The following is a 22,571-nucleotide window of genomic DNA, read 5'->3' as shown; positions in this document are numbered from 1 at the left end:
AGCCACTGAAAAAGATGATGACTTGACATCCTTCATATTAATTCGGATAGAGTTGAAATACATTCTTCTTGGTAAAGCATCACAAGAATGGAGAAGCAAGAATCCAATGTACTCAATTCTGATATGAGGACAATTGATGACCTAGTACATGATGGGGGGGAGGGGAATGAGGGAGGGGAGAAAAGAAAAAAGGGAGGGGTGGGGAGCCATGGTGTGTGACACACCTCACAGGGCTGGGGCACTATTATTCAAGGGACATTATCCAGCAAATGAGAGCAGTGTAACCTGGCTCTTTGTACCCTCAGTGATTCCCCATCAATAATAAAAAATAAAAAAAATTAACTTAAAAAAGCCTCCTGCAGTTGACTGTGAAGGGATATATAAAAAACAATGTGAGCAATGACCAGAGGACGGCCCCACTGACAACATAAAAATGTCAGTGACATGCCATGATCCTACAGACAGAGACTAGCCCTATGTCAAGAAGCCCCAGCAGACTACAGGGTTCTTGACGAAGCAGGAGAGGGCAATTAAGACGTCTTACTCCTCATCTTGCAGGGTCTCCTCCTCCTCCTGGATCTGTAACTGGTTCTTCACCGGAGCGAGGTTCTCCGTCTTGGCGTTGTAATTCCGAAAGCAGACATTGAGCTTCTCATCGAATTCATTCACGAGGTCCTCCATGGACTTGAAGCTGATTATTTCAGAAGAAAAATTCTCAAGCTCTGAGAGGGAGGGGTCCTCTAAGTGGTGGGGAGATGAGCCATAGAGACAGGGTGGCTTCTCCTCCTGGTCCTCCGAGCAGCAGGGCCGCAGGTCTTCAAACTCTTCATCCAGACTCACCAGGGGGGCCTCCATTCTTGCACAGCAACAGCACAACAGCCACTTTCAGGATTCGTGTATCTGTGCGGATCCTGGCGGAGGGAGGCGGATCCCGGGGCTCAGCCGGACACCCCCATCCACGGGCCGCGGCGAGAGGCCGGAGCGCAGCGCAGAGGCGGAGGCGAGCCTGCCAGCCTGCGGGGCAGCCAGCGAGCGCTCCCTATACCACAATTTGTTACTCCATTTGTGGGTTGATGGGTATTTGGGCTGCTTCCACAACTTGGCAATTATGAATTGAGCTGCAATAAACATTCTTATGCAAATGTCTTTGTGGTAAAATGATTTTTGTTCTTCTGGGTTGATACCTAGTAAGGGGATTGCAGGATCAAATGGAAGGTCACCTGTTAGTTCTTTGAGAATTCTCCATACTTCTTTCCATAAAGGTTGTGTTAATTTGCAATGTTAATTTGCAATCCCACCAGCAGTGTGGAAGTGTTCCCTTCTCTCCATTCCCTTCTCTGCCAGCATCTACAGTTTTGAGACTTTGTGATGTGGGCTAATATTACTGAGATTAGGTGATATAACTCAGAGTGGTTTTGATTTGTATTTCTCTAATGATTAAAGATGATAAGCATTTTTTCATGTGTTTGTTAGCCATTCGTCATCTTTGGAGAAGTTTCTATTCAAGTCTCTTGCCCACTCATAAAGGGGATTGATTGCTCTTTTCTTATTTAATTTGAGTTCTCTGTAGATTCTAGTTATTACACCTTTGTCCAATTCATAACAAAAATCTTTTCCCATTCTGAAAGCTGTCTTTTTGCTTTGTTTGTGGTATCCTTAGCTGTACATAAAAGCTTTTTAGCTCCATCATGCCCCACTCATTTATTTTTGGTGTTGCTGCAATTGATGGGGGTGGAGGGGTCTTCCTCATAAAGCTTTTTCCCAGGCCAATATCTTCAAGTGTTTTCCCAACACTCTCTTCTAGAATTTTTATTGTTTTGTATCTTAAATTTAAATCTTTCTTGCAGCAAGAATCAATTTCTGTCAGTGGCGAAAGATGTGGTTGTAGTGTCAGTCTTCTACATATGGCTGACCAGTTCTCCCAGCGCCATTTCTTAAATAAGGATTCTTTTCCCCAGGGCATGCTTTTGTTAGGCTTATCAAATATCAAATGAGATAGGTGGCTGGTTCATCTCTAGATTCTCTATTCTATTCCCTGAGTCTATGTCTCTATTTTTGTGCCAGTATTTTTGTGCTTTCTTGATCACTATAGACTTGTAGTATAACCTGAAATATGGTAATAGGATGCCTCTAGATTTGTTTTGATTTCTAAAAATTGTATTTGCTATTCAGGGGTTTTTTCTGGTTCCATATGAATCGAAGTACTATTTTTTCAAGTTCTTTGAAGTATGACATTGGTGTTTTGATGGCGATTTCATTAAATGTATAGATTGCTTTGGGTAGTATGGACATTTTAACAATGTTGATTCTTCCCAGCCATGTGCATGATATGTTTTTCCATTTGTTAAAATCTTCTGCTATTTCCTTTATCAGGGTTTCTCTTTATAGAGATCTTTCACATCCTTTGTTAGATATATTCACAGGTATATCATTTTTCTTTGTCACTATAGTAGTGCCTTTTATAGTAAAAGGAATAGAGTCTCTTATTTTATTCTCAGCTTAACTATTGTCAGCATATACAATATGCTGGATTTGTACACATTGATTTTGTATCCTGAGACAGTGCTATATTCCTTGATCACTACTAAGAGCTTTGTAGTTGAGTCCCTGAGGTTTTCCAGGTATAAGATCATGTCATCTGCAAAGACCTAGAGTTTAACCTCTTCTGTCCCTATTTGAATGCCCTGGATCTCCTTTTCTTGCCTGATTGTGAAGGTTCGGACTTCCAATTTTATGTTGAATAGCAGTGGTAACAGTGGGCATCCTTGTCTATTTCCACATCTGAGTGGAAATCCTTTCAGTTTTACTCCATTCACTAAGACATTGGCTGTGGGTTTGCTGTAGATGGCCTCTATCAGTTTAAGAAATGTCCCACCTAAGCCTGTTTCCTTCAGTGTTTGTATCATGAAATGATGCTGGATATTATCAAAAATCTTTTCTGCATCGACTGAAAGAATCATATGGTCTGTGTTTTTGTGGATCAAGGTTTTAGACACAGTTATTGTGTGGAATGTTAGTTTAGCATTTTCTAGTTCTTTTTTTTCCCTTATGAATCTTTCCTCCTTATGTGTTGTGAAGGAGAAATGATAGGTCAGTTGTTTCATTCGCATGTGTATGGAGGAATGGTGAGGGGAGAGAGGAGAAAGATGAACACCAGTGGGGGAAAAATCCAAGGGATTAAGGGAAAGGAGGAGCTTCTATTAATGTTGTATTTGGTATATTTTTCTTTATGTAGTGCCTCTCTTTCTCTTCACAGAGGTGCACGTATCTTCTGGCAAGCTGGTTCAGGGTTTCATACTTGAATGTTGGTGTGGAAACCAGAGCAGAATGTTACTCTGGAATTTTCAAAGAAATGAAACGTGTGCTAGGAAATTCCAGGATGCCTTCCTGACTTCTGCTGAGCCGATGTGGTCATCCGTGGTTGTCCCCAGGACTATCACTAGACGAAATTGTCATATGGAGGCTCCAGGTAGGACTGTTCACCTTGACTGATAGCAGTGGACCGGAGCAAGGCTAGAGCTGCATCACTGCACAAAAGGAAGATTTTCAATGGCTGCTTTATGATAGTAAACGCATCAGTGTAAATTCGGCTGAGCAGGTAAGAAATTGTTTCATCTTCTTTAAAGTCAGCTATGAAGTTTTACTTATTTTTCTCTTAATCTCTATTCTAGAATCCTTTCCTATTTCTTCTTAATTAAGACTCCTGCAGATAGATATATTACCTACAGCAATAAAATTATGGTTATTGTAAATTATTTTGTTGCCTGTTGGGGGATTAGAGAAGACAAAGGTACAATTATACCCTAAGTTAGTAACATAGCATTTATAACAATTTTGTTTGTTATTTTTATTTATGGCCTGACCTATGTATGTATGTGTGTGTATATATGTATGTGTGCATATGTATATGTGTATGTGCATATCAATTGTTCATATATTACTAGTAAAGATGTATGAATAGGAACTAAATGAATAGGGAACAGGAGTGGGACAAAGAGGTTTTGCACTAGTCTTTTTGATAATCTTTAGTATTAGGACCATGTGAATTTATTAGGTATTCAAACAAGTTAAGAAGCAGAGAGAACAGCCCCAGGTTACACTGATATTATTCTAATGGGAATCCAGAAGAAGAGAATAGAGGCAGCGTGGGCGGGGGGTAGATGATTGCTGCCTTAGTCAGCTGTAACAGTCAGCTTAAACAACATTTATTCATCACAGTTCTGGAGACTGGAAATGTCACAGTTGGGTTCTAGTGGGGGCCCTCTCCCTGGTTCACAAATGGCTGCCTTTTTCACATGGCAGAAATAAAAAGACCTGGCGTCTTCAGCTCCTCATAAGGGCACTAATCCCATCACAGGGGTTTTACCCTCATGACCTCACATAACTCTAATTACTTCCCTAAGACCCCATCTCTAAGTCCCATCACATTGGAGATTGGCGTTTTAGTATATGAATTTTGAGGAGAGTCAAACATTAAGGCCATAGCAATGACTGAAAGTTTCCAAGAACTGAAGCAAAATATAAGTCTCCAGGTGGAAAAAATTGCTAATGAACAGGGTATATTTTTTAAAAACACAAAAATACACTTAAGGCAATAAAATGTGAAAAAACATAATCAAGAAAAAAAGAAAGGTTGATAGTTTTTTAATTATTAAAAATTATTAGGAAAAATAATTATCTTGATTTCAAGTTTCCCATCAGCAACTTTGAGTGTCAAAAGATAATAGAATTCTATGCCTAAAGTACTGAAGAGTTCTGTGAACCTGGAATTCTATACCCCACTCTACTCAATAAGAGTGAAATATGGATCAGCTGACAGTGAAACAGTTTTATTACTGACAAATATAAGGACATAATTACTAGTATTTATTAAACACCATATATGCTAAATATTCTTTTAATTGCTCCATACGTACAAACTCATTTAATCATGATAGTAACCTTATGACAAGAGAAATATTTTCTCTAGTTTACACTGAAAGAAAATTGAAGCAAAAGAAGCATCATACTTGGCCTATGGTTAGACCACCTGTAAGTGTCAGAACCGGGATCTGGAGGCAGATAGTCAGCTCCTAAGATTTCTTTGCCATCATGCTCTGGTCAGTCAGGTTTCCTTCTGACTGTGTTCCAGAGTGTGGTACCTTTCCAGAAACCCACCATACTCCGCCCCCAAATATTTGATTTACCTTAGTTTTCAGTTCTTAAATACTGTTCTGCTCTGCCTCTGACCCACTCAGAAGTATCCAGTGCTATTTGAAAGAAAATGAGCTGCCTTCTGATTCCTTAAATGAGCTGCCTTCTGATTCCTTAAATGAGCTGCCTTCTGATTCCTTAAATGAGTTGCCTTCTGATTCCTTAAATGAGTTGCCTTCTGACTCCTTAAAATGAGCTTCCTTCTGATTCCCTTCCTGCTCTTGCCCCCTGCCCATCTCTCCTCTATGCTCAAGGCCTGAAACCTTATTCTGTGTCTGGACCACTGAACTCGATGGTTCTTTCTGGCATCTTTGAAGTTTAGACACTGGTTTCCTCACTCTGACCTCAACCCTTCTGAATTGCTATGCCTCTTGCTGCCGTGAGAAGGCATAGAGAGAGCTCTAATGAATGTTTTCCACAACCCCATTCCATTCACTCTGAACCCTGGATCTTCTTGCGAGAGTGTAGTTATGCCCTTGGGTCCTTCATCCTGCCTGCTGTTTCTAGCTTCCAGCAAGTAAGCCATGATGCTGAACTCTGGGGCATCAGGGTATAACAGATCTTATGATCTGCAGACCTAATGCAATGACAACAAACATGTTGCTGTGTGCAAATATATTTATTTGTTATATATTTGCCTTTTTATATAATTTACAGGTACACATAGATGATACATAGCACTAGAAACTCGCATAACTGTGTCTGCCCAATGTTCAACGCTTTCTTGCAGGTATTTATTATAGAAGGGCGTGGAGGGGCCCCGACTCATGCTTCATTGTAAGAATCCATAAATACATTTCTTTATACAGAAAATAAACTGATCACCTGCTTCTGTAACTTTATCAGTTACATTAAATAGGCTGAGCAATAATAAAAAAATCTATCATTATATAAAATAATAAATAAAAGATTAATGCTATAAAATAAACTAAGGAAAAACTAAACAGGCATCACCCCATTTTAGGAGAACAAATGATTAATAAGGTTGTCATGTTATGATTGACGATTGTCTAGTCCTTTCTGTGTGGCAGAAGCTGTTCAGAGGGACAGAAATATGTAGAAAAAGTCTCTAAGCTTTTGGCACTTGACATAGCAATTCTGAGGCTTGTAGCTCATGCTACAAAATCATGTATACAAACAGAGCTTTTCAGTTTGGGGGTAAGCAAAATCTGCCAAAAAACAAAATGCTTTTGGTTGTTTTGTGCATGATAAAGAATAGGAAAGGGTGATCAGCCACAAACTGCGGGCCCCCGTGACCAGTTCTCCCTGTCATGATGCCCCCGGTGCCAGCAGCTGCCTCGGTGCCCTCCTCATTAACGTCCACCGTGGCCTGGTGGAACACTTCAGAAAGAAACAGGTCGTTTCTCTCTGACATGCCTAAGAAATTGGCCCGGCCCTTGTTGAAGGCGTCATCCACGCCCATGCTCCTCAGAATGGGTTTGAGTTCATAATACTCTGACAGTTTGAACTTGGGGATATACACCTCAACATTGTCTTCCACCATCGTGTCCTTGCTGGTCCACTTGCTGAGTTTCTCATAGGTTATTTCATTTTCCAGCTGCAAATCAAAACAAAGAAGAAAGCAAAACAAAATAAACAGAAAACACAATGAATGTCAGAAAAGAGAGAAGAACAACTCCAAATCTAATGTTAAAAACTAGTTACTTTAACTTTCCTACATTGTGGGTGACATACAAAGTGAACAGATGGGTCAGACTTTTGCAAGAAGGTAGCATGTATGACATACTTTGAATGAATTTTTGAGACATGCCATATTTACTGTCTATCAAATGATTCACATATTTCTGTGAGAAATTACACACCATTTCCTAGGCTGTAGATGTTCATCTCATGAAAGGTACATTTAGCCCCAGAAATTTAAAAGAAGTGATGTTTGAAAGTCTTACCAACTCCAAGCCTGTGGACACATTGGCAATTTCATCTGGAAGCAACAGGAACATGCTCATATCTCCAAAATATGGCAGTTCTAGAATCTGTGCCTTTAGGTCTTGTATGTATCCAATGTTCAGCTTTTCATGCAAAAGCATCATCTGTACAGGTATGCGCTGAGTCTAAAATTATTAAGAAGTAAAATACGAAAGTCAATTCGAAGAGCTTGTCAACCCAAGAGATTCACAATTAGACACAAAAGAAAATGGGGCTCTCCTTTAGAGTTGAATGAGTTTTTTAAAATCAACAAAGTAAATTATTTGCATATCCTTACAGTGGGTAACCTGATCTTACTAGCTTGTTCAAGTTGACATCCACTATTTACTAACATAGAAAACAGTAAATAGGTAATAGAATAGAACAATAACATAGATAATAACAATAATAAACACTTGTTCAGAATCTCATCTGGGCCAGGGAGCCTGCTAATTCTCATTGAACACTTACGACACTTTAAATTCAAAATTATGTTATCCTAGTTTTACAAACTAAAACCAAAACGCATGGAAGATTAGGAAGCTCACATGTGGTAAGCATGAGAGCCAACATTTGAGTCCAGGTGTGTATACTTCTAAAGCCCATGGTATTCACCTCCACCCACACTGCTTTTCAGGAAGCTATAGAGTTATATCCAGTCACTAGCAAGTCATGGAGGAGAATAAATGAGTGGTCTCTAATTTTTCTATCTCTGTCTTGTAAAAGGCCTTAAAATATATGTTAAGAAAATGCATCTAGTTATGTCATACCGAGTTCACACGGAAGGGATAAAGGCCTTTTAGTTTCTTCTCGAATGGGGTTTTCCACTTTCCTTTGAAGTAGACAGTATTCACCAGGACCATCCTTGTCTCTGCATCTACAGAGCCTTCAGGTAACAGGTTTTCGATTTTGCCTACAGAAAATGTAACATATGTTTAGGTTTGCTGATAAAGAACTATGAAATTACGATTTATCAAAGCTTTTGAGTAGCCATCAAACTCAGTGTCCAAATTGGTCAAACTGCAGAGATGTTGGTCCTCAAGCTCAAGGCTTTCTCTAGATGTATTTCGAACATAAAGTGAAAATTGGCACAAGGAGGTTTGCAAAATCCCAGAAAAAAAATTAAGAAATAATGCACTAAAATTTAGACTTTTTACCAAATTCACCAAGGACATTTTTCACTTCCTTTTCTATGGTTTTCTCCAAGTTTTGCAGTTGAGAGTCATTCAATTCAGAAGGAAGTGAAAGTGAGGCACTTAGGGAACATAATTGTGCCTTTCCAAAATATGTCACTTAGTATTTCCAGATCTGATCTAGTCAGTCCAGCAATTGGACACATTCATTCAAAAGCATGTTTTAAATACTGTGCTACACCTAAACAAAGAGTGGTGCAGATATAAGGGATGAGAAAGGAAGGATTGTCCTGGAGGAGGTTAGAATACGGGAAGAGATGTTCAAAGTCAGCTGGGAAACGATCTGTGGTAAGTTGTATTGTTGAGCTAAATGAGACAAAGTACTATGATAACTCAGAGAAGGGAGTGAACGAGTTGAGCCAGAGAAGGCTCTCAGAAATGATGACATCTGAATGCATCTTTAAAAAAATTAAAATTGATTAATTAAGTTAAGAAACAGTCCACTTATAATGAGTACCTGCTCTATGGTATTTCAAACACTAAAATACCTTATTTTATTCAATCTTCACAACTACTCTCTTAGGTAGGTGTTACTAGTATAATTTTGTGCCAAAAGACATTGTGGTGAGAAAGATTAGCAACGTCCCCAAACAATGTTGATAACCTAGTAAAAATTCTTCCTCTACAGCCCACCACTCTCTGCGAATGGTCCCAGCTTCAATAAATCTACTTCATGTGCCCTTTCAACATACTACCTAAACGTTACAATTTTTTGGATAGTATTGAGATCTACTAATGTTGTATTTAATTTTGTGATCCATATGAGAAAACTAGTATCATAATATGCTAAAACAGACAATGCTCTCAAATGTTTATAAAGTTCGTAAAACAACTGCCCAAGGCTGCTTGGCATTTTCCCAGTACAACTGACCGATTGACAGCCATTCAACACAATGTTTAAAGAGGAAAATGACCCCTACTGTTCTTTAAAGAAAGCAAAGCTTCTGTTCTCTTTAATTTTTGCTGTTTCTGTTTTTATTTTCACTTCTGCTGATTTCATCTTCACTTTACCTGCTTCCTTTGTGGCAGTTGTCAATATTTAAGAACAATAATTTAAAACTCCACGATGCAAATGAAGAACTAAAAGAAAATCAACTATTTTCAGATAAACAGAAAAGATTCTTTTGGAATTCTCTAGAACTTGAAACAATGTTTTAAACATAAAAATTAAATGAAAATCCATTTAGGGGGAGCTTTTTTGGCATTACATTATCAAAATCTTTAAACTTCCAATTGAAGAATTTTGGAATAGAGTAAGGATCAGAAGAGGTAACACTGACACCATCACTGTCAGTGGGATCGTAGATGAGCCAGCGGGAGTTCACAACCACAGGGTGGTCAGTTGGCACAGGGGCCCTCCTTGGACATTTCCAATCCTCACAGCTTCTGAATCTGTGAAATACCTGAATAATTCTGCAACTATAATAATCTGTTTTTTCCTCTTACAGATACATTTATAAGTTTTTATTCAACAATTATTTAAGGCCTATAATTCTACTTGGACATTCAGAAGAATGAAGGATTTTTTCTGTCAGAAAAAAATGTGCTAATTTTTATGAGGACACAAGAGAAGTGTAACATAGTAGCCCGCAGATTATAGTCTGGGTGGGAAGGCAAAGCAAACTAACGTCCATCTGATAGCAGTTCAAGGGCCTACCTGGCAAATATTAATGTGAGTTGTAAGCTCAGAAAGCAGAAAATGAGTTGAGAAAAAGTAAAGGTCAGGAAGTGGTGAGGAAACAGTTTGCAGAGGGGGTCGGACTCAGGCTGACAGTCATATTAAAAGCTGCAGTTGAGGGATCCATGTAGGAAAATTTGGAGGTAGCGGTGAGTATGTCGTATGGGTGGGGACTCAAGGAGCCAGTGGGAGTCAGGTGCAGTCAGCTGGATAATGGAGGACTCAGAAGTCAAAGTCAAGAGTGAGGCCTTCCCTGGAGGACAGTAGGAGGTCACTAAAATGTTTTCGTGTAGGAATAGCATGATAAGCGTGTTACTATACCTCTTTATGTTTCATCCCCTTTCCTTACTTAGCACTCACACACCTGTCAGACCAACTTCCATTTGTTTCCTTAAAAGGTCAAGGCCTCTTACCTCTGGACCTCTGTACGAACGGTATTCTTTGTCCAGAACTCTCTCTGTAGGCACCAGACCTTCAACAAGTACAGCTCCCACTTATCTCCCTAATCACAACCTAAACATCTCTTACTCCAGTCAGAAGCCTTTCTTACGTACTCCTACACGACACCCACACTTCCCTGTTACAGCACTCACCTTACTCTATAGTAATTGCCAGTTTGATCAAATGCCACCCCCAGACTCTAACTTCTGTAATGGCAGGTGTATCATTTTTTATCTTTATCCCAACGTACAGTTCCTCACACACAGTACATGATGTATAAATGTATTGACTGAATGAATGAACTTAATAACAATGAAAGAATGATTTAATTAAGTTTGAGTTCTTGTAAAAAAAAATATACAGAGGAAGGCATAAGTCTATGGAAGAATTAATGGCATGAATTAAAATGTTAGAAGTGCCTTAGATAATCAAGTACCAAAAGAAATAAAAAAGAAAAAAACCAAGGACCAATGGGTCTTGACAATGGATTGGCTTTGAATGTAAAAAGAGAAGAGAGAATTTAAACACTTTTATGATTCTTTTCTTCTCTACTGACAATATTCTTTACAGCTTGTACCAATTACTAAGCCCAGGATCGAGCTGGTTTTTTTTGCTTTTTGTCTGGAGTGAGCACGGGCATTTCAACACTGATATTTCCTATGTTTAAAAATCTCTGCCTCCTCTCTGGTTATAAATCAGAATATTTAAGTATTGAACATGTCCTCTATTAGTGGGTCTCAGTTATTATTTTTTTAATTTAAAATACCACTCATCTGAACAGACATAAATTTACTTTAAACAAAATAACTAATGCTGGGAAAATATTTAATGGATGAGATCCAAGTTCAAGGATGGTTTAAAAAAAACAGTTCTGAGTTTTCTAAGTGGAAAAAAAATAAAAATACTGTATTTTCTTGATTTTACCTTTGGTTTGAGTCTTGACCCAGGAGTTAATCTTTTTTCTACCTTCTTCTGCACATTCTAGGAAGTCAACGGCCTGGGGTTCTGTAGAGTAGTATTTCTTAGAGAGTTGCATAAATTCCTTTAAAGCAAGACAATGCCAGTAGTTGAGTAGAATATATACTGAACAGGACATGGTGTAATTGGGAATTACGGGAAGGCTGTATGCGTGGAGGCCGGCTGAGGTGGGGGTGCCGAGGGAGGAAACACTGCAGATTGCAAGTTCTCTGCACATCCCAGCCCTAACACTACACACCCCTGTATACTCTTTGCATTACAGACACTGAATCAGAAGACAGAAGTTTGGCTAAGGGGATAGTGGTTTAGGAAAATGGTTGGGTTCGTTGTCCTGATTTATTACTTCCTTAAAACAGGAAAAGGAAGAACCCATGGAGAGAGCTGAAGGGACAGCTGTTATGTGAGCCCAGCCTGGGAGCCGGTGATGGATTCCAGCTTTGCTTGTATGAATTGGAAACTTGTAGAGGGCAGCGCCTGTGGCTCAGTCGGTAAGGCGCCGGCCCCATATACCGAGGGTGGCGGGCGGCCCGCCACCCTCGGTATATGGGGCCGGCGCCTTACCGACTCTCACGGGCCATAAGGTGAGACTCTGTCTCTACAAAAAAAAAAAAAAAAAAGAGAGAGAATGACTTTGAGAGTGACCTCACTGCTGGCTTGGGGTGCAACCATTTCAGTTACAGGTTTCACTTACTTCTTTGAATCTTGCAGACTTCTCTCCAAAGAGCATATTGGCACTTTCCAATAAATAATCCCCTGTGGGTGCATTGATTGCAGAGCTGAGAGAGCGGAAGGATGAATGGACTTTATCTCTAGCTTGTGCCTTGAACAGAAAGAAAGGATTCTTGGTACACAACACAGGACTACTAAGATATTTCTTAAACAATAGCAATGTTTTCTCAATACAAGGATAAAATGCTGCATTAATGTATATTTTCTTTTTTTTTTTTTTGTAGAGACAGAGTCTCACTTTATGGCCCTCAGTAGAGTGCCATGGCCTCACACAGCTCACAGCAACCTCCAACTCCTGGGCTTAAGCGATTCTCTTGCCTCAGCCTCCCGAGTAGGTATATTCTCTTTTTACTTTGGCACTTCAGAGGAGTCTTTGAGGAAGTGATTTTGATAATGATATGGTGCATTACAACTAAGAAAGATTTTAATTTGTTTTAAAGTTTACTGTGTCTATGGGTTAGATTTATGCAGGAAGTAACCAACAGCCAAGAAGAAAGAGAAGCTTCTTTTCCGATCATTAAACTTCAAGGTCTTTAAGGAATTTTTGGTATATTTATCAGTTCTAGGAATCTAATGTATAGTAAAGTGGTTTCAGTTAATAATACTGCATTCTTTACTTGAAATTTGCAAAGAAAGTATATTTTGCATTCTTACTGCATGAATGGTAACTAATTGTAGTGACAAAAGTGTTAATTTGACTGTGATAATCATTTCACAATGTATAGGTAAATCAAATAATTATGATGTACACCTTGAATATACATGTTTTTGCCAGCTATACCTCAATAAATCTGGGGGAGAAAATATTACCTTAGTAATGATCTATCTAAAGTCAAAAAGCATCTACAAGTACCCATTTATGGGGTTGGCTCATGTAGTGAAAAATGGAGATCTTAGAAAACCACAAGGGTGAATGAGAATTCAATCCTCAACCTGCAGGTTTTAAGCACATAACAGATACTGGCATTGGTTCCAGCCACAGCCTGGACTAGAGTGGAGGACAGAACCCTCCAGATGGGCTGCCAGGTGCTTCCAGAGAGGGGCTCCATCTTATAGGGGCCTCTCCGCCTCCTCTGACCCATACTTTCCTGTGTCATGGATAGATGGAGCACCACCATCCCAGAAAGGAAGCTTTCAGAGATTCCATAGTGTGCCTCAAGAGCGTGACTGTAGAAGTTGGTTTCCAATAGGAGCACATCTGTACCCAGTTTCTATAATTTAGCTGGATAGCTGACATTTAGGGAAATGGAGTATTGAGGACAGGTATTACTGTCTGAGATAGATAGATAGATAGATAGATAGATAGATAGATAGATAGATAGATAGATAGATAGATAGATGGTGAGAGAGACATATCTGAGCATCCATGACCTGTCATACAGTCTCTGGGCCTGGCCTTCCTCATTTCTTGGTTATTTGTCACTTCTTATCCTCTGGCCTGCGGAAATCTTCATCCATACATGTTTTGGGGGAGTCTCCACCATGGTTTTAGAATAGATTACACATAGCCATACAGGGGCATGATAGAATTTAGAAATAGCCTTGTTCTAAAAGTCATGAAGTCTGGAGTCTGCCCTGACTCTGCCCTTCTTTATACGTATTTTTCTTAATGACCTCGAGTCTTAGTTTTCTTTCTGTGAATGGGGTAAGTTGTATAAAGCTCCTTCCCAGTCTGACACTGTGACTTTAAGACACAAGATTCTAGCAATAAAATACAAAATAAATATGAGAGGATGAGTCAGATACCTGCAAAATAGCATCAGGATACGTGCCCTTCTGGATTTGCTGTGTGAATTCACAACTGGTGAAGTTCTCTGGGGTCACTGGGGTGACTTCCTGGACTCCAACTTTGTCAAACTGAAACACCTACAATCAGAATCAGAGAGAGTGGTTACCCTTTCCTGCTGAATTACGAAACTTCATACAAGCAATGGCTATCAGGTGTCTGGTTCCTCAGTTCCCACCTTTATGTATGGGGAACAAGCATCAATTGTCTTGAAGAAAAATGCCAATATTTTGAAGAAAATAATAAGATTAACTCGGAATCTGTATCTCTTTCTGTCTTTTCAGTGGCCCAATATACAAAATATACTTCTTTTTTTTTGAGTCAGAGTCTCTCTATGTCCCCCTCGGTAGAGTGTCATAGCGTCTCAGCTCGCAGCAATCTCAAACTCCTGGGCTTAAGTGATTCTCTTGCCTCAGCCTCCCAAGTAGCTGGGACTACAGACGCCTGCCACAATGCCCAGCTATTTTTTTGTTGTTGCAGTTGTCATTGTTGGTTAGCTGGCCCAGGCCGAGTTCAAACCCATCAGCCTCAGTGCATGTGGCCAGTGCCGTAACCACTGTGCTATGGGTACTGAGCCCAAAATATACTTCTAATCAGTCAAAAACTACAAGACAAAGTCAGCTAAGGCCTAAAAACAGATCACGCGATATCAACAGAGCTCACCTAACATATTTACATTTTCACATTCACACACAAAGAAAAATTAACATTCATAAGGAGGGACAGGTTACAGGGCTGATCTCTTTATACAGCAAGCGAAAAGTTTCAGACGCTGACAGGTGAAGACTGGCCTCTGGAAGCCGCCTCAGGTTGCCCCCCAATACTATCCCCATCCAGCTCCATCTCCCGGTCTCGGCACCTGCAGGCTGTCCCTGCCACCCAGCTGCCCCCACCTCCAACATTCTTAGGACTCCCTGGTCCTGTGGCCCTTCCTCATGGGGCCCATGGTGAGTAGGTTGGTGGCCTTGTCCAGCCAGTTGGTGAATTTCTGAGCTGGAGAGAGAGGCATTAGGTTTCTTCAAGTCATACTTCCTAAGTCCTGCCCCACCTTCTCTGAAAAGATGTGGCCCTCTTCCACCCTCACGTGAAGGAAGACTGTTTCCTGCTACAGCTTGGAACCCTGGGAAGGGTTGTCCTCCCTTTTAAGCAAAGTGACTCTTTAACCAGGATTCTTCCGGGTAGCACTGAAGCCTTTCTGATCACTGCAAAATCACTCAAGAGATAGAACTCCCTGCAGAAGTGGGGGTGTGAGGGTCCCCTGGTCCATGTGAAGGAAGGGCAGAGAGAAAATAGTGAGGCAGGCTCGCTGCCCAGGAGACCGTTTGGACTGGACAGGCCTTTTGCCTCTCCATAAACACAAGAGCTAGCAGAAACTTCCCTTGCTGGCACACCGACCTCGCACTGATCTGTGCTCCCTATGATGTAGGCCTTCTATTCATTATGTCCTGGAGTGCCCTTGCACCTGTGTGGCCTCTTCTTGACCTGATTTCCTCATCTGCACAATGAGTGTGGTCATCACAGCACCTACCTCATAGGATTTGGTATTACGTGGATAAGTTCTTAGAAAGTTCCCTGGCTAATGCACTAGCTGTAAGCGTTAGCTGTTATTACAGCTATGGCTACTAAGCGCTTTACATGTTACCTTTAACCTTCACACTGCCTTACAATTCCCATTTTCATTCCCATTTTATAGACAAGAAAACTGAGGTGCAGAGGTTTCAATGTTTTTACACACCTCATAAGTGTCAGATTCATGACTCAGACACAGATAGGCCTGTCCCTACAACCTATCTGTCCTTCTTCCTCCAAGTCAAGGAACTTCTCTTTCTTATCATCTGGAAAGCAACCTAATTAGCATTTGAATTTTAAAATCTGCACATGCTGCAGAGTTATTAAGAAATGACTGTGTAAAATCCTTGCAGACTTCCAAGGGCTTAAAACTCTACTAGATACAAGAAATTTATCTTGTGTCCAGAGTGACCAATAAGTTAATTTTCCTTTAGTATCGAAATCGAATTTTTTACTTTAACAACCCAGAGCATTTCTCCTAGTATTTTTCCCCAAAACATATTACTTCTGATTCCTTTATACTAAAAAAAAAAAAAAAAAAGACCTGAATGTTTTCTAAAGTTTTCTTGTCAGTTTGCTATCTTTATACTTTAAAACAAAATAATTATAATGAAGAGGAAAGAGTATTACAAAATGCTACTGGTATCAGAGAGTTGAGCAATTGAGTTTTGTTGTAAGTTTCAACGTTCAAACTGTCACCGAGGGTGATTCATTCATCTCTTGTCCCTCAGCAGTGAGATTGGCCAATGCTCTCTCACACTTCAAATGAGGCCCACCTTCCACGGGTCCCTGGAAAGGATGTGTGTGTACTCAGGTACGATTCTCTTGGGAAACTAGACACCAGCCAGTGGCATTTTGGTGTGACCAGAAGTACAATGTGTTGCTTGTGCTTAGAGCATTCGATTTGAATACTCATGTGTATGTGAGAGCAAAGGAATTTTAATTATATGATGACCACGTCCAGCTCACTGACCTAGGAAATTACAGATCATAAGCATTTTCAATATGCTGAATGAAACCCCAAAAACTGTTTCAGTGTGCAGGGTGTAGTTCAGGACGTGCTCAGGCCCCACCTCAGTGGAAAGGTTACTGGGCTGGCTCCGTGTCTATTCACCAAGGAAGGAAGGGAGCGGCCCTGCTGCAGAACTCCACCGCAATGCTGTTCCACGCCTCGTCCACCCTGATTCTGAAGACTGGCTGTACATAACACCAAGCTCCATTTTTGTTTTCTGTTTTTGTGTTTTGAGACAGTCTCACTCTGTGCCCTGGGTAGAGTGCTGTGGCATCATCATAGCTCACAGCAACCTCAAACTCCTGGGTTCAAGCGATCCTCTTGCCTCAGCCTCCTGAATAACTGGGACTATAGGTACTGCCACAACAGGTGACTACTTTTTCGATTTTTAGTCAAGAAGGGGTCTCACTCTTACTCAGGCTGGTCTTGAACTCCTGAGATCAAAGAAGCCACCTCTCGCAGCCTCCTAGAGTGCTGGGATGATAGGCGGGAGCCACCACATCCAGCGTTTTGTTGATATGACCTCACAGGCTTGATGACATGGCGAGGTCCACTGAAGCTACAGCCCTGTCACGCATCTCTGTGAGTGTAGTGACCACAGCCCTGGTACATCGTCTCCTTTTTGCAACATAACTCTTAACATCAATAGGAGTGATTTTTCAATAGAAATAAGGAGCAAACACACCCCAGTGGCAGAGCAAGAGAAGCGACAGTGCAGGCTTCATGCACAAGGCCAGTGTTCTCATCGGTAAAAGGGTCTTTGTCTTAAACTGAATGAGATAATGGGTGCAAAATACTCCCTTTGAAAAGTAAGATCATTCTGTTCTTAAAATGTATGATGTCACTATTAACTATTTACAGCTACTCAACTCCTATATACCTTTGGCATCTGCAGTTGGGAATTTTTGTGGTTTGGCTCTTTCACGGATTGTCGTCTGAGGAATGGGTATTGTAAGGACTGTGTTTTATTAACATGTGATGACTGCTGACCCCACTAGTCAACATGTCCTGAGCATAAAACAAGAGCACAGTTCAGGTTAGGAACTTGCATGGTAATTTGGAGCTTTAACTCAAACTCACCTTGGCCATCTGGTCTTCCGTGTTGCCCCTGGCGCCCATGTAGACCATGGCCATGGTAGATGAAATGCTCCAGGGAGAGAAGAAGAGGTTCTGGGTGGGATTCACACTGGCCAGCTGCTTGAAGAAATTCAGGGCAAAGATTGCATTTGCCACATAAAGGTCTTCCATAGTTTCAATCTAGAAGGAAAGTGAAAAAGAAAAATTTGGCCTCATAAAGATGATGTAACATTTTGAGTTGAGGTCCAAAGAGTAGGACAGACCATACCCGGCTTAGAGTTGAGGGGCTCTCTTCACGAAACAATGTGAGATAGGGCAGGGACAATTTCATAGCCAGGTGATCTGTGCAGCTGTAAACGGCCCTGTGCTTGGCCAAAATTCTTTTTTTTTTTTTACAATTGAGACAGAGTTTCACTTTGTCACCCTCAGTAGAGTGCCATGGCATCATAGCTCACAACAACCTCAAACTCTTGGCTCAAGCGAGTCTCTTGCCTCAGCCTCCCTCGTAGTTGGGACTACAGGTGCCTGCCACAATGCCTGGCTATTATTATTATTTTGTTTAGCAGGCCCAGGCAGGGTTCAAACCCACCAGCCCTGAAGCATGTGGCCGGCACCCTAACCACTGAGCTAGGGGCACCCAGCCCATCTTTAAATTCTTAATCATTTTAAACATGAGGTCTACATTTTTACTGTGTACAAGACCCTGAATCTTGATATACAGTGAACAGTTGTATAATAAGTAGTGATACTTTATGGCACTCTCTGTGACAACGATGATTTAACAGTAAGAACAATAAATAGCAGCAGGAGAGGAACTGATGTCAGGTAAAGTCATGCTCTCAACCTCTCTGCTGCACCAACAAACATCCTGCACACCCAATATCACACACACACACACACACACTCCAAGTGTGTGCCATGTTCACAGACATTCTTCTTGGCTGCACTTGACACGATCAATGTCCTTTCAAGTGTCCTACCCTTCTAGACGTGGCTCAGACTCATTGTTTGGGGGTCTGTACTTCACCCAGCCTCTGCCTCCACGCCCCTGCCTTACACACTCTGCACACACCACAGCATTGCTACAAAAGAACTTTCTATGCTGGGGTGTTCATTATTGGGAATCCTGGGAGGGCCCCCTTCTTCTGCCACCCCGTCCCCCCAGTGGGAAGTCAGCTCCAGGCAGGACTGCAGGGATACTCCTAGTATATGAAACACACGCGTACACCAGCTTATCAACCATCTGACAATCAATAATGGACACACCTGCCGAGACCCAAGGCTCTGCATGCAGCTGGAGGCTTGGGCACACCCAAGGAGTGTGAGTGCGAGTGTGTGTGTGTGTTCCTCTGTGTGTGTGTGTCTCTCTTGGTACTGGGCAATGATCATCTTTCCAGCTGTATATTTTGCTTTCATTATAGCTTGAAACATACCTTATAATTAACAAAATATATAAATATGCCAACCAACGCTGACACTCATTATCCCTTAGGAAACCTCCCTGTGACAGTGGCTTCCCAGAACTTGGGAGTGGTTTTGGGAAGTCCCCCAGGATGAAGCAGGCCCTGTACTTGTTATCTAGACTGCCTACAGCATTTAGCCCGGCTTCCTAACCAGGATCAGTTGTCACTTATTTCTCTAACCCATGGGTGTCTTGTGTAATCCCTAGATTCGTGGACTCTTTTAAGGAAGTAACTGGAACGTGTCTCAAAATTTCTCACTTGAAATATGACCTGATTGGACTTTATCAAGAAAAAAATATAGAAATTTAAATAAAATTTGTCCTTGAAACTGTCCCACCTGCTCTTGTTTCCTCCTTTAATTGCTATAGGTTTTAGATCAGGCAGATATGAGTATCTCTATTTTATAGATTGTATCCTTCTGCTCTGAGAGGTTAAGTAACTTCCATAAGGTCACACAGTGCACATGTAACAGAGCAGGGATTCAAGCCTACGTCTGCCTAAGAAAGTAGCCCCGGCCAAGCTGCAACAAAAAAAAATAGCCGGGCGTTGTGGCAGGCGCCTGTAGTCCCAGCTGCTCGGGAGGCTGAGGCAAGAGAATCACATAAGCCCAGAAGTTGGAGGTTGCTGTGAGCCGTGTGACCTCATGGTACTCTACCCCAGGGTGGTACTGTGCGATCTGTCTCTACAAAAAAAAAAAAAAGAAAGTTTACTGTTCTGAATGTCTCAGGCTGCCTCACCTGCCATGATATATATACCTTCACGGTGACGGTTAAGAGTTTAAGTAAGTGACAATGTGAGAAATGCTACAAAAAGGAAATAAAAAGAGAAGCGTATCAAGTTCATACTCCTACTAGAATACTTATTAAGTTAAAAAAATCACTATTTCTTTTTCTTGATCCGAGATACTGGATTAACTTGAATGGCTCAGAAATTTGTTTCCTCTTCCTTCTGCAGTTTAAAAATGCCTCTATAGCTAATTAGACTTATTGTATGGGTTTTAAAAACTAACTATCTCAATATTGTTTGGAAATAAACTGAATATTAATAACATAAATAAAATATTTCTCTATCCTTATTGAAAAATGTGAAGGAGAGATCATAGCTAAGAAAGTAAATTTAGACTTCTTCCATATGTAGTTCTTTGTAACCATCTTCAAAGTCAGTGACTTTGATACAAAAAGAATTTAAGTGTCAAGACAAACATTTGGAAAGGGCTAGTCATACAAAGTTGGGGTTTAAGATAACTGATAAATAAAATAAAAGTTAATACAAACAGAATCATATTGTCACAGATGCATTTACTTTGTAAAAAATTGTCTGAATTTTCTTTCTAAACGAAGTGCGATTAATTGCATTTAATATAAATTAATGTAATGTAATGTAAATAATAATTGATGTCTAGATAGCAGTCACCGAATTCCTTCAGCTCCCTTTTTGTTTATCTTGTGTAATTACTTACCCAGTAAAACTCAGCAATTTCTGCTATACAGATGAAAATATGCAGCTGTAGTTTGCACAGCTAGTTCATTTCGGAAGCCTAGACTGGATTCCAGCCTTCTGATTCCAAGCCTAGTGTTTTTACTAAAAATTTTCAACAAAGTTTTGAGAGGTTCTTAATTTTAGAAATCTATGAAGGATATAGGTGCAATATTTACTGATTCTCAGACAAGGCCAGGCCTGTGTTTGGATAAAAATCTATTGAGACAAAACTGAAGTCATGAAGTGACATGAAATGCCACAGCCTTCCAGAACTGGGGCACCTGTAATTATTTAACGCCAGAGTAAGTTATACAACCTCTTCAACTCACAAATATTATAGTCCTAATTAATGTTTAATGTTATGTCTGGGATGAGTGAATGGGAATCATATGAAGGGTGGGGATTCCTGATGCTGTGTTGCTTCCTGCAACACAACTTGACACCATTGAAACTTGGCACAAGCGATAAAGAACTTGGGAGGAGCCACCGGGCACAGTGGTCCCCTCTTCCCACTGGCCCTGGAAGCTAGATTGGAGCTTCCTGTGGCTTTTAAAATGATTTTTTTTTTATTTTGAAACTATATGGTACAAATGTTTTGAAATTAACCACAAAAATAAATTAGAAATAAGATAAAACAATAGTTGCAAGGAAACCTCTCATCAAAAATTATACATCCCCCAAAATTAAAAATGGTATCTTTTAGTTGATGACTTTCATAATGAATAAGTCTCTTTATGGGATATAAAATTATTTATTGAACCATACTTCAGCCAACCCACCAGCAAGTTTGGCTGATTTTTCTCTTTCATTAAATTGACCCATTATTGAACTAAATTCAATACATATATTCTTATTCTACAATGACCCAACCCAAATTGCTGCTTAATTTCTCAAGTTTCTCATTGGTTATTTAGCCAATTGACTCCTTTTTCCATTTTAATTAATATATAATGTAGAGATTACTTTCAGTTGCTTCAATATAAATATTTTAATTAATCTAGCTCAGTGGTTCTCAACCTTCCTAATGCCTCAACCCTTTAATACAGTTCCAGTGGGTTGCAACCCACAGGTTGAGAACCTCTAGATTCTAGCTATTTCCATCAAATTCAACATCAAAACAGTAGCTAGTCTAGAATATACATATTTTAATCTGTTCAAAAATGGTGACATAACACCTGGAATATAGACTTTCTTTTAGTTAAGGCTGCATAGGCATTGCCTGGCTTTTGAGATTCAAAATTAAGCCTTACTATAAACTTAATACAAATCTTGAATTAAAATATTTTCAATTACACAAACAACTCAACAAGAAAACACTTAATTTTTACTTAGCTTTTACAAACATTCCCCAACTTAGTTTTCAATATATTAGTACCAGCATAAAAGAAGAGAAAAAATTTAATTGTATTTCCCATATAGATGGCTGTGGAAATCACTGAAATACCTTGTTATTCTCTGAGCCGTCGGGCTGTGGAAATCACTGAAATACCTTGTTATTCTCTGAGCCGTCGGACAAGAAATGCTCCTCTGAGGGTTGTTACAATTCAGACATGGGAATGACTGGTTTTATAAAGCTCTGCTCCTCCCACACAGCATTTTTTTTTTTCTCTCTGCCTCTGTCCTTTGAATGATTCAACATTTTAGTCAGGAAGACATCATTAGAAAAGAAATGCTTATTTGTAAAGACATAGTTGAAGAAATTAGTTGAAGGAGGATGACATCACTCAGAAACTTAAGAATTTGCCAATCTCTATATGCGCCTGACAAAATTAGCTAAACCTTGCCAGCCTCAGTTTCAAGACTTTCACTGCCATCCATCCCTGTGCTCCTCCAGCACAGTATCCAATTCCCCCACAGTCCTTCTGCTTTTGACCAGCCAGGCCTGTGGGTTCTTTCCAGCATGTAAAGACAATAGAATCCCGTCCCTCTTTCGAATCTAGGCAGACTCGAGTGATCTTTTGGGTATGGGAAGGAAGGAAAAAAATGGCCTATTTTCTTTCTTAAAAATTCTTTATTTTAAATTGTTGTACATTTTCTCAACCTATAA

General features: G+C 40.2%; 2 protein-coding genes across 3 annotated transcripts; both read right to left on the bottom strand.

The window, feature by feature from the left end:
- Positions 1-219: 219 nt before the first annotated feature.
- On the bottom strand, positions 220-1,034 carry LOC128571894 (fasciculation and elongation protein zeta-1-like). The gene has a single exon (XM_053571728.1). It carries the CDS (start codon positions 853-855, stop codon positions 541-543), a length of 315 nt encoding a protein of 104 aa, XP_053427703.1. The 5' UTR covers positions 856-1,034; the 3' UTR covers positions 220-540.
- A 3,247-nt stretch (positions 1,035-4,281) lies between these two features.
- SERPINB2 (serpin family B member 2) lies at positions 4,282-22,079 on the bottom strand. Of its 2 annotated transcripts, none has more exons than XM_053571845.1 (8): positions 22,014-22,079; positions 17,586-17,762; positions 13,885-14,004; positions 12,101-12,229; positions 11,356-11,473; positions 7,890-8,032; positions 7,101-7,265; positions 4,282-6,751 (listed from the first exon to the last, which is right to left on the bottom strand). In XM_053571845.1, exons 2-8 carry the CDS (start codon positions 17,751-17,753, stop codon positions 6,341-6,343), a joined length of 1,254 nt encoding a protein of 417 aa, XP_053427820.1. In that variant the 5' UTR covers positions 17,754-17,762; positions 22,014-22,079; the 3' UTR covers positions 4,282-6,340. The 2 variants fall into 2 exon arrangements, with proteins under 2 accessions (XP_053427820.1, XP_053427819.1); XM_053571844.1 differs by lacking the exon at positions 22,014-22,079 and adding an exon at positions 21,969-21,985 and having other exon boundaries at positions 4,283-6,751.
- Between the last annotated feature and the right edge of the window lie 492 nt (positions 22,080-22,571).

Source organism: Nycticebus coucang, chromosome 19 (assembly GCF_027406575.1).
Source record: "Nycticebus coucang isolate mNycCou1 chromosome 19, mNycCou1.pri, whole genome shotgun sequence".
Taxonomy (NCBI): domain Eukaryota; kingdom Metazoa; phylum Chordata; class Mammalia; order Primates; family Lorisidae; genus Nycticebus; species Nycticebus coucang.
The sequence above is the reverse complement of the archived record's forward strand: the minus strand, read 5'-3'. Positions and strand labels throughout refer to the sequence as shown.

Bases quoted from the DNA above. Each gene is read 5' to 3' on its own strand.
- LOC128571894 (XM_053571728.1), bottom strand. From the start codon at position 855: ATGGAGGCCCCCCTGGTGAGTCTGGATGAAGAGTTTGAAGACCTGCGG.
- SERPINB2 (XM_053571845.1), bottom strand. From the start codon at position 17,753: ATGGAAGACCTTTATGTGGCAAATGCAATCTTTGCCCTGAATTTCTTC. The intron at 8,033-11,355 runs GTAAAATCAAGA...CATTTTCTGTAG, and splicing joins GGTCAAGACTCAAACCAAAG to GCAAAATCGAAAACCTGTTA. The intron at 7,266-7,889 runs GTATGACATAAC...TAATAATTTTAG, and splicing joins ATCCCTTCCGTGTGAACTCG to ACTCAGCGCATACCTGTACA.